An 11850-nucleotide genomic window follows, 5' to 3' on the forward strand; every position below is an offset into this window, starting at 1 on the left:
GTGCTCATGTACTTTGGTTCTGTTGTAGCTGGATAAAGCACAGTGACAGAAATGGGGAGCAGTTCTCATTCCCAGTCAGTTCCCATTGCCTCAATATCTCTGGTGACTGAACTACCTACTGGGCTACATATCCCTGCTCCCTCTTGGTCTCTCTTTGATTCTGTCAGTCTGGAGGGTGTAAAATGGAAAGGGTGACTTATCAATATCCCATTTTTGAGGCCCTCTGGTAGAGGGGAGCATTAATATAGGGGTCCCCTGTTCCATCACGTACACAACTCCCAAGTGTGTGCACACTCATCTGCTGTCATTTTCCCCTGTTGTTTTACAGCCCCACTTCACGACTGCTTTTCCCTGAACACAGCAAACAAAACACCCATCCTTCAGTTTCTGAAGTTCTCTCATGTACCTGCTGCTACAGCAGAGCTGTCCTTGACAATGTCTTTTCTGACCATACTTCACACCTCATTAGGCTTTTCCAGGCCCAAGATTTCTTTCAGCACAAAAAGGTGTAATTGCTAATAGTGTTACATAGCAGGGAATGATGATACATTCTACTATATTCTTTGCACTGAACTGTTTTTCTATCTGGATGCAAGGTGCAAGATTTTTAGGCACCACCACGACAAATTAATAAACAAAACAAAACAAAACAAAACAAAACAAAAAAAAAAAAAAAAAAAAAAAAAAAAAAAAAAAAAAAAAGGGAAGGCAGTATTTATTAGGGTGGATGATGTTGGAAAGTATATGCAACACACACAGATGTGTAATCTGCATTCTTTGTTCTTGTTTAAAACGAGTTACAATAACTTCAGACATTGTGGACTAGCAAGTGCATTTGAATTCTTAGTGCAACTTGGACATTAAGAAAGCACAAACAGTCCTTGGCTGTTTAAAAAGGGGAATATTAGGCAGAGATAGAAAAAATATTACCCGAGGCATATTTGAAAGTAACTGGGATTTAACACAGCGTTACTGTCTACATTTCAAATTAGAGATTGCACAGCAAAAAAGGGTTTGCAAATGAGCTTCAAGAATAATATAGCAAAGGCCTAACAGAGCTAAGCCTATTCCAGTTTATCCAAGGAATAAACAAAAATTCTGCTTACCACTACATGCACACAGAAGGCTTTGCCTGCTGTACCAAGTCTTTAAATCTTATCAGAAAGGGAGTAACCTTTTATTAGAATGTTAAGGCTAGATTGGTGTGGGTAGGAAATAAAATTTCATAAGAACACATAAATAATTTCTTTGAGACACAGAAGATCCTCTGTTACCTGAAGTGTTTGGATAAGTTCCTAGAAGATGGCATTGAACTCGACATCACTGGTTTGATTCAGGAAGAACTCTTTGCTCTGCATTACCCAAGGATTCAGCCTGAGTGATCCTTTTTCCCCCTGCTGGCCATGAAGTCTATGAAACAGAATTTTTCAACTTGAAATCGTTCCATAAAGCTTCCTCCTCATTCTAAATATACAAGAAGTTACAGCAGAGAATGGAGGTGGTGTCTCTCTTCCAGTTGTTCAATATATTACTCCCTTCAGCCTCAAATCTTCTGAACCATTTCCTTCCCAAGAGTATCCCACACAAACTTGACTGAGTGAAGTCCCCATTTCTAACCTTTGTTCTCTAGAAAAGCTGTTTTTATATTTTTCCTACCTGAATTCCCCCATTCCTTCTGCAAATATATTAATTATCTAAAGAAATAATTCTATCAAAAATTTGCATCTTTTTCATAAAAGTCCACTGGCTTTAGCATAAGACTTTGAAGATGGGAGTTTTATTCTGAAATTGTTCAGAAATGGCAGATGACTTAATGTATGTAATTAAACTCTAAAGGGAGTGAATAATCCCTGCTTAGTTTTTACTTTGTTGCTGTGTTAAGGTCTGTGACATCAAATTGAGTTTTTGCTGCATGGGGTCCATGAAGATCCCGTAAGAACTTTACATATGATCTGGCTTTGTTTATACACACACAAGTTAGAGTCAAAGAACAGCATTTAATGTTTATTAAGCCTTTGCAAAAACATAGACAATTTCAGTCAACTTGAAATTCCTTATTTTAGTAAAATTCAAGTATTTCTTGCACATCTCACTGGATTGGCACTAGCAGTAGAGGCAGCAGCACAAGCAGGAAGCACTGGCACTTACAGCAGAGAATTGGAAGGCTGAAGCTGCATAGATTTCAAAGGTTGTTCTATAAAGAGAACTCAACATATCAGATATGGTAACAGACTAGAGGCAGTTTCACCTTTGCTGCAGCAGGAACTGGTTATTTTATGCTGTGTTACTGGGTGGGTGCTTCTGGTGTGAAAAAGACAGAGGCCTTCTGGGGAATTTTCCAAGAAGGATGTATTTAGTATACTAGTAAGCACAGAAGGTTCATTTACATAAAAGATTTGCAGTAGAAAAATAAATTTGGAAATTCTCATTTTATCAAATTCAGACTCCACATCTCCACAGCCATCCAGAATAACATGGAGCTGGAACTGATATAAATGTCTGCTCATCCCATTTGCTCTTTGAGAGGATCCATGACATAAAAATATCACCTAACTGCAGGCCTAATAGCTGCTGGCAGTGTGTTGCTCCTTCCTGAGCACCTGTGTGATGTATAATTCTGTTCATCCTGCTGGTTGTGGAAATCTCCATGTTCAGTTGGCAGTAAGATCAGTGCAATTCCTGGAAATAGTCACAAAGCCCTTATGGCTGTTTTTGAAAGGGTAGCAGAGAGACATCAGGGTAAATCTTGCCCATCTTTTTCTTATTTCTTTTTTTATTCCCCCAGGAAATTACTGAGTTGCTAGAAGAAGCAAACAAAAGTTTACATATGTGTCAAATAGGGTTGGACTAGATGACCTGGGCTGGACATACAGATGTTTTATCCAATCTCAACCATTCTGTTATTCTGTGAAATTAATCTTCTAAGCCAAAAAAGTATCAAGAAATAATGAAGGCTCTTACAACTAAGGGATTAAGTCCTCAGACTAAACTGTCAGAGGAAGAAAATCTTTAGAAGGTCCATTAATTTATGCATGCTGAGAAACTGTCCCAATGCAGCTTCATTATTTTGCATTATCTGGGTCTGAAATGATTGTCAGACCAATCACTGCTCATAATTAAAACGGAAAAACCACAAAAATTTTGATGTGAAAAGGGATTTGTGTTACTTAGCTGTCAAGTGCCTTAACAAGAGAAACAGAGAAAGTGAAAGGATTATGCAGGATCTAAAGTCTACTGAAATATAAGAGCCACAGGCTTCCATTACAGGAAAGAGCTGTACTTCAAGTAATGAAAGATGGAGAGAAATCCTGAACTCCCCAGCCAGAGAAACTTGAAGACAAAGCCAGGATTTAGCTCAAATTCCCAAGCAAAAAGTTGGCAGCACAAAAGCAAGAGCAATAAAGCACATCTTGTATAAGCTTTTGAGCCATTTAAAATAAAAAATGGATCCTTCATTTATTAGTTAGTCCTGATGAAGAAAGGCAGCAGCATTATGCAGATCATGAGTTATAAATTCTTGATTCATCTGGGGATAAAGTTTTACCAACTATACCCATGAATAAAGATTTTTTGCTCTTGAGTTCCAGTAAAACATCACATACTCCTTACAGCAAACCAATAGCATTTCACTCTCCTTGTAATGACATTATTTTCCAGTTCCCTTCTCCAAGTGAATGCTATTAATCATTAAACATGTAAGGCACAAGCAGAAATAAAAATAAATAGCATCTGTAAAAAAAAGTTAAATACTTAATTAGCACACCTTACCTGAAACTTTTAGCTCTTCCTGAATAGAACAGACTTTACAATAGCAGTCTGATCCCAAAAATATCAATAGAAAGAAAATACTTCTGAAATTGCTTCTTTATCCTGAGGACTTTACACACAAGAACAGTTTAACAACTATAGCTGTCTGAAGCATCTGCTCACTCATTTTTTAAATAGACAGACAAAATGCAGTTAGTTCCTCTGGGCATTTCTATTCCTCCTGGGATATCCAGCATCAGGACTGCTCAATACACACTTTGTGATTCATGCAGCAACATCCAGCAGGGGAATTCAACTCACCAAATATAAGCATCTACAAAGGAACTATTGACACAGCTGCCAGTCATCAGAGCCTCCATGTTACAGATGGAGAGAAATGAGCCCTTACAGTGCACATTTCAACATACAGAGCTTAAATCAATTAGCCAAAGGTGTCAAAAGTCAATTAAAATTAATTCCACCTTGAGGCTGTAGGCAGGTGTGCCCTTCCACATCTGCCTGTGCAGCTGAAGATGGAATTACAGTGACTTGTCCATCCTGAGAGGGAAGGCACCTCCTCCACCTGCCTGCCAGCAGAACAGGCTGTGGGAGCAGCCCCTGCCTTCTCCCCTCCTCCAGTGCTGCAGTACTCTGGCCAAAGCCACATGGGCACTTTGCATCACTCTTGGCCACTGGGTAATGCTAAACAAGTTGATTTTACCTGAAATAGATTGGGCAGTGCTTGCATGATCCCTTTTCCTTTCTCAGCTAAGCAGCACTGGGCTCCTACAGTGACAAATAATTGTTAGCAATATGTTAAGTAGTACAGCTGCTGGCCAAAAGAATGGATATTTATAGCCTAAGCAGGCTTTGGTACACTATTTAGACAAGACTGAGGAATTCAGACAATTCCTTGAAGTTGTTCATCATTGTTGCAACAGAGGAATGAGTCTTCTCTTTAGAATCAGACTCATTAAATCAGATAAATCTTTCAAGCTTACAATTTAGTAACTTCAAGGCATAAAATCCCATTCTAATATAGGAAGGGCTCCTTTACTGGTCTGATTTCCACTTACTGCAATCACAGAAATTTGCACAGTTCCTGTTTTGAGATACATGTGCACATATAAAAAGTACCCGTATCTGGATCTGGTCCTCAAGCTGACAAAGCAAATTCAGAATTAATTTTCACCTTCTCCTAATCTCCTATGTATAATTACTCAGTGTTTTCTATGAATAGGAATGTTTAAAAGCCATTTGAGGAAAAAATGGAAGCTCCTGATATATATACAGCTGGATTCTGCCATTCACATTACCTTCCTTCCCATGATCTTTTTCTTCAAATTTTTAATTCCATCTTCAGCATGATGAATCAGGTGAAAAGAGTAGAGAAGTCAAGACTCCCATGTACCCTTTGGCCCTCGAGGAGCAAAGCAGTGGCTGTACACAGAACAAAAGTTCCCTGCAGGGCTTGGGGGGATTCCACCATGCAAGAGCTGATTTTGACTGACCCCAAGGGCCAGTGGGCAGCTCCCACCCCAAAGGGCTCTGACCAAAGTAATCTTTATTCTCCCAGCTAAGATAAAACAGGTAAAAAATATAGTCCAGGTTTGTATATTCTATGAAATAATTAATTTCCTATATAAATTTTCATGTAGAATAAAAGAAGTTGGCCCCATAAAAAAGTGGGCTCTACAAACACAGCCCTTTTGTTTCTTCTCAATGAAACAGATTCAATGCCACTTTTTAGATATGGAATCCATTAAATTTTGTTCTGCAAAATAATCTTGCATTGATAACAATTGTCAAGTCGACAACTGATGATTTAATGTTCTAGTCTCCTTTTTCTAGCAATTACAAGTGGCTTGAAAATTAAATTACAGTTAATATTTCTCCCCAGTGAGGCAGTCTGACATGATGTGCAAATGCTTACATTGCCCTGTAAGTCAGTTGTTCCCAGATGAGATGGGCTGACAGCATGAAAATAATTAAATGTCAATATACAACTGGCCTCTTTTATGAAAAATAAACAGGCACAAAGACAAACTGTTCCACTGCTTATACTAACCACCAAATGTTGAGATAACTGCTAATTTTAAACACAACAATGAGGCTGCAGTGTGATTTACTGACTTTCACAAATCCAGTTTAGCAATTTAGAATGTGTTCAAAACTAAAGTTCTTATTTGTCTGATGATTCTTCATCTGCATTGACCTTCTCTCCTTGGAGCCACATAAATGCTGACTTTGCTGTGCCATCTCCACTCTGTTGGGAAAAGCAAATGAAGGAAGCCCAGACAAAGCCACAGAGCCCAGTGTAAGCTGTTCGCAGGTGAACTGGGATCAAAATGAAGTTTGACAGCTGTTGTTGGAAGGAGAGAGAGCTCAGTTAGTGCTCCAGGCATTGTTACCCACCCAACAACTCCCCTGCTTCTCCCGGGGTCAGACACAGGGTGGCTGCACAGGACCAGGTTTCACAGCAGGGAGAGGCTCACAGAGCAACCCTGAAAACTCACCTGCACAAAAGGCCAGTACATCAGTCCTGTCTGAAAGGAAAACAAATAATTCGTTATTCTTATGGATCTCAACCATCAAGATTATTTTTTTCCACATTCATTGATAACTGAATCGTATTTGAGTAAAGTTAATAAAAGCAGTTCAATTACAAAAGGAGTTGCTTAACCTAGAGGTTGCCATATGAAACTTCTACTCATACTCATGAGCCTCTATGCTCTGAGTTTGTCAAACACATTATTCTAACCCATTTTAAATACAAAAATACCCTAAGCACAGTTAAGTCTTCACAGACATCTGACACCAGACACAATAAATGCATTTACCAGATGGGTGAACAAATGTTTAAACATGTGAACATTTGTTTCAGCCATTAATGAAAAATTCCACTGAACACTATTTATTTCACACTTGCAATGCGCCTTCTTACTCATACACGTAAGGCGTATTTAGAAAAATCAATGGATAATTTACTCATAGAACATAAGGCTGATAGAAACCTTATGTTTTGGTAGGCTATAGTGGGCACTGCTTTTAGAATCATCTTCCATAGGGATAAAAATAATCCTTTTCCATCCTACCTATATAGTTCTACAATATAAAGAGAAATTCACATTGCAATCACATTTTCTCCTATTACTTTTTTTCCTGTTAATCCATCATTCTTCTTGCATCTGAGAAACCTTTAACATTCTCAGCTTGCTCAGCTCTGAGGTAGCACAGATAATTTTGTCTTGCGTGTGCAGAAATGCAGATCAAAGCCAGCTGTTCATAGCAAAGCCTTCTTAAAACAAGGGGTTTTGTTTCTGAAAGTGAGAAGATTGTCACTGAAAAGTACAGGCTTAAAATGCTCCTCAAAGAAGGTGTCTCTGTAATTAATGATTTTAATATGTGTGCATGTAAGTGTTGTCAATAGTATCACTAATCTAACACTGGTGCGTGGGTAGTTCTTAAGACAAAAAGATTAAAAAACCCCAAATCAGTGTTGTATTGTAGGGTTGTCATTCAAACAGAGCTGGGTGCAAGTCTTATGTATAAAAATGCTGTACATTTCATTTTTTAAATGGCATGATTTCACCCCTCCAGCAGCACTGCCTAACCCAAGCTGCCTTCACTTCACATGACTGCTGGTACTTAAAGCTTCCTACACATAATCAAATAATGGAGAGAGAGAGGGAAAGAGAGAGAGAAAGAAAGATTGATTTCAAAGACTTTATCCTTTTGTTGTTGTTGTTTAGCTGTGAGATAAGCAAATTCCCTGCCTCACCTTATATGTATTCCAAAATTTCTTTTTACAGTCTGAAAAGATGTCCTCTTTCCTCTGAAGGATGCTCATACCTAGTGGTAAAATATTAACAATAATCAGAAAAAAAAAATGCAAAAAATGAAATGTTCACATTTTCCAGTGACATCCCAGACCCTTCTCAAAATACATAATTATACAATTGACAGAAAAGCTGATATTGTTACAAAAATACCATTCTGACTGCCTGAGAGTGCTACATCAAATCTCCTCATCTATTGACTTGACTCCCAGCACTGACACCAAGATCAGCTGGGATTTTCTGGGTGTACAGGTGTTGTAGCATCTGTTTCTCTGCCATCCCACATGCCACTGGTGCAGTGGTGGAGCAGAGAGGATGAAAGCACCTTTTGCACCCATGAGAGAGAGAATAAGGCACTTTGCACATAAACAGAGGCTCCTTAGTCTGACTCGGGGATCTTTCTATCTATTCCCATGCCTTGGGGTTCTCAGTATCTCTCAATGGATACATTCTTTTACTGCTACCCAGTTCAGGGGCTTTTGCTATTCCTTTTCTGGTCCTTGGGCAATTCTCAACTTAAGTGGTGACATAATTAAGACTTTGAGAGGAAGTATCTGGTGTTTGACTTATTTTTTTACTTCATTTCTCTTCAATCACAAATGGAATGATTTCCCTGTAGGAGTGATAGGATGCAGATGTCCCAATCCCAGACAAAGAGAGGACCATCTTACACATAAAGTTTAAGTGAAATGAAACCATTTAATTACACTAGCCTCACCTATTAATTTTCTTATTCCCTCATGTTTATTTATGAAATAGATACTAGACTTCTTTAAAGTATCTTGTTACTTGTTAGCTTTTGAGATTACCAAAAGCAACATGCTTTATTTCTATAGACTCTCACGGCAGAAGCTGGTTCGCTGAACTACAGCATTTCCTGACATTCAGGGCTGTGTTTTGGAAAACGAGACAGCTGACGGTGAGGACTGAGCACGGCGATTCAAACAGCCATGAATGCCATAATCCTTGCACGGTGCTTTGCATTCTTCGCTGCTAATTAAAAGCTACGGGCCCAACCGAGCTCAGGGCAGGCCTCCTTCGGTCCAGCACCTCTCATGGAAAGCTCTGAGGCGGCTCAGCATCCTCAGGGGGAGCTGCTGGAGTCTGCAGAGCCCCCCGGCCGCGGGCCCCGCTCCGAGCGCCCGGGCAGCGGCGTTTTGGGGTGCGGGAGCCGCTGCGGGGGGACGGGGGGTCCCCACCCTCCTAACCCGGCCCCCGTGGGGTGGGCGCCGGTGCCGCTGCCGGTTCCCCCCCGGCCGGGCCGGGCCAGCGCGGGGGGCAATGCGGGGCCGGTTCCCGGTTCCCCCCGGCCGGGCCGGGCCAGCGCGGGGGGCGATGCGGGGCCGGTTCCCGGTTCCCCCGGGCCGGGCCAGCGCGGGGGGCGATGCGGAGCCCCCGGGGCACTCACCCGTGTAGAAGGCGAGCACGGCGACGGGCGCGCCCAGGAGCTGATCGCAGAGCACCTTGCCCAGCACGGCGGGCGGGCGGCGGCCGGGCAGCGCCCGCTCCAGCGCCCGCAGCCACACGTAGCTGAAGTTGCCGTGGAAGGCCAGGGCCACCAGCGCCACTCGCCGCGTCTGCGCCCAGTCGGGCGGCTGTCCCCGCAGCAGCTGCTGCGCCGCGTCCCCCGCCGCGAACAGCCCCCCGTAGAGCAGCACGTTGCAGAGCCAGGGGAAGCGCCGCACGCCGCGCCGCAGCGCCCCGGCCATCGCCCGCCCGCCTGCCCTCCGCCGCTTCCGCCTCTCCTGCCTCTCCTTCTTCCTCCTCCTCCTCCTCCTCCTCCTCCTCCTTCCCACGGGCGGGCTCGCCGCCGCCCCGGCCCTTCCATCCCCCGGCCCCGGAGCGCTCCCTGTGCCGGGCAGGGCCGGCTCCCGCCCCACCCGGGCCCCGGGGGGCGGTGGATGACCCGCGGGTGAGGGCAGGGCAGCCGGGGCTCCAGTGCCTGTGCCTTTACCCTGGAAATGCAGATGACCGTGTGGCCTGGGCTGTGGTCTAAGCGGCACCGTGGGGTCACTGTGCGTTAGTGCCGCGACTATGAGTGACAAATGAAAACCAGCCTGTCCTGGGTTGCAGTGTAGGACGTACACAAAGTATTTATTCTATCACCATCTTCATGAACTGTTGAAACCAAGTGGGCTAATGTTTTCCCAAGCCCCTGCCTCTTCTGCTAATGGCCTTTGGGGTGTCTTCTGTTAATGGCCCATCAATGCCTGGCCCATGACTCACAGGGAACTCCCTCCAGGGGTTATCTCTGTTAATGGGCCATCAAGGACCCACTTCACAACTCCTCATGCTATTGTGAGATGCTCTGCCCAGGGGGAGGAGCCAAGCATTCCCACCTGGATATAATCTGGGATTTGGGACAGTACAAGCAGCCCTTATCCACTGGATTCCCAGAGGAGCAGAGCTACCAGACCTTTCTACAGGATCACTGCTTCAGGAAGAGCCCCTCATCTGGACTGCTTCCACCATCCTGCTCAGGCTGTATTCTGACCCTGTCAGTGATCCTTTGTGTTATTGCATTTATTTTATTTTACTTTTACCTTTCTTCTTATTAAATTATATCTCTGACTTGGAGCCTCTCATTCCTTTTGCTTTCAAACCACAACACAGGCACTGTTTCTTTATTATCTTTTTTAAATTATCTCCTTGTTCTGTGCTTACACGAGTAGGTTATGGCTTTTTCTTCTCCATTTTGCCCTTGTTTTGCAGTCTGAGCAGGGCCAATGCACACCTGTGGGGTTCCTCTGCTTTGCTCTGCTGCTGAGACAGCTTGAGGAGAAAGCCACGAGTGATGTGAGGTTATTGAAGAATACACACAGAACCAGGGCCACAGAGCGGATCTGAAGTCCATGCAGCGAGGTGACACCGAGGGTTGTGGGAATTCTGGAATTGTTTTATAGGTTTTAGCTATGAGTTTAGTTTTAATTGTAACTTTAGTGTAGCTTTTTAGCCTCCTTAGGTAGGCCTCCTGCCCTGGAATGTGTCCTTATCAGAAGCTGACAAGAGTTTCCAAGACAACTCAGGTCTGTGCCCAGAGACTGTCCATTGGTCCCTCCCCGGGATGAATCCCTACCCATCCTTTCCAATGTATCTTCCCCTCCTCTGTCCATCAATTATCTCCAAGGTCCAGGACCTTCAGTGGTTGGTGGATCCCCCAGGGACCCCTCCCCAGTTTATCTCGATTTGTCAGTGTTTAGATAATTCAGTTGGCATTTGTAATTTTGTGGGTTTTTATTAGTTTACAACTTGTATCCACCCCTAGAACTGCCCTGGACAAAAACTCCCTGCAGCCCAGGTTCGGGGTCTCTCTCCTGAGGCACAGGCCTGGGGCCAGGGGCTTCCCCTGTGACCCCCAAATAAAACCTTTGTTCCTCGAGCCTCGAGAGTTTCCCCTCTTTCACACCATGGCTGTGACAGCAAAGGTAAAGGTGCTGCAGAGCCAATGTTGTGGTTTGAAAGCAAAATGAATGAGAGGCTCCAAGTCAGAGATATAATTTAATAAGAAGAAAGGTATAAAGGTAAAAGTAAAATAAAATAAATGCAATAACACAAAGGATCACTGACAGAGTCAGAATACAACCTGAGCAGGGTGGTGGAAGCAGTCCAGGTGAAGTGCTCTTCCTGAAGCAGTGATCCTGTAGAAAGGTCTGGTAGCTCTGGTCCTCTGGGAATCCAGTGGGCAAGTGCTCTTGCTTATACCCAGGTGAGAATGCTTGGCTCCTCCCCCTGGGCAGAGCATCTCACAATAGCATGAGGAGTTGTGAAGTGGGTCCTTGATGGCCCATTAAACAGAGATAACCCCTGGAGGGAGTTCCCTGTGAGTCCTGGGCCAGGCGTTAATGGGCCATTAGCAGAAGACACCCCAAAGGCCATTAGCAGAAGAGGCAGGGGGCTTGGGAAAACACTGCCCCACCTGGTTTCAACAGTTCATGAAGATGTTGATAGAATAAATACTTTGTGTACATCCTACATTACAACCCAGGACAGCCAAGAGCCCACACAACGGTTCTGCTGAGGCGTATCAGAGCTGGCAGGGGGTCCAGCCCAACACCGGGCGGAGCAGAGAAAGATACGCCCCCAACAAAGGGCGGCCATGTCCCCCTGGGCCGTGGAAGGGAAGGAGCTGACTTATTAAAAAACTATGGATATTGATCTAATACCAATATCCAACTATGACGGACAAAGACTCTGTAACAGTTCAAAGTTAGAAAGTGTATGTTTATTACGACGCCGGGCAGCGTGCGGGATCGGTCCCAAAAAC

The 11850-nt window shown here is 43.7% G+C and overlaps 1 protein-coding gene across 2 annotated transcripts in view; it reads right to left on the minus strand.

Moving 5' to 3' along the window:
- LOC310915493 (bMERB domain-containing protein 1) overlaps positions 1-9295 on the minus strand; it is a gene marked incomplete at both ends in the record, with an annotated part of 56111 nt that extends 46816 nt beyond the window's left edge. Inside the window, 4 exons of one of the 2 annotated variants that reach the window (XM_083872407.1) lie at positions 1990-6109; positions 6264-6293; positions 7529-7599; positions 8995-9295. In XM_083872407.1, the coding sequence (XP_083728533.1) occupies positions 5930-6109; positions 6264-6293; positions 7529-7599; positions 8995-9295 (582 nt within the window). Of the gene's footprint in view, positions 1-1989; positions 6110-6263; positions 6294-7528; positions 7600-8994 lie in introns of those variants that run through there. The other variant, XM_083872405.1, reaches the window with a different exon arrangement.
- Between the last annotated feature and the right edge of the window lie 2555 nt (positions 9296-11850).

The sequence above is a fragment of the Zosterops lateralis genome (assembly GCF_965231275.1).
Source record: "Zosterops lateralis genome assembly, chromosome: 15".
Classification (NCBI taxonomy): domain Eukaryota; kingdom Metazoa; phylum Chordata; class Aves; order Passeriformes; family Zosteropidae; genus Zosterops; species Zosterops lateralis.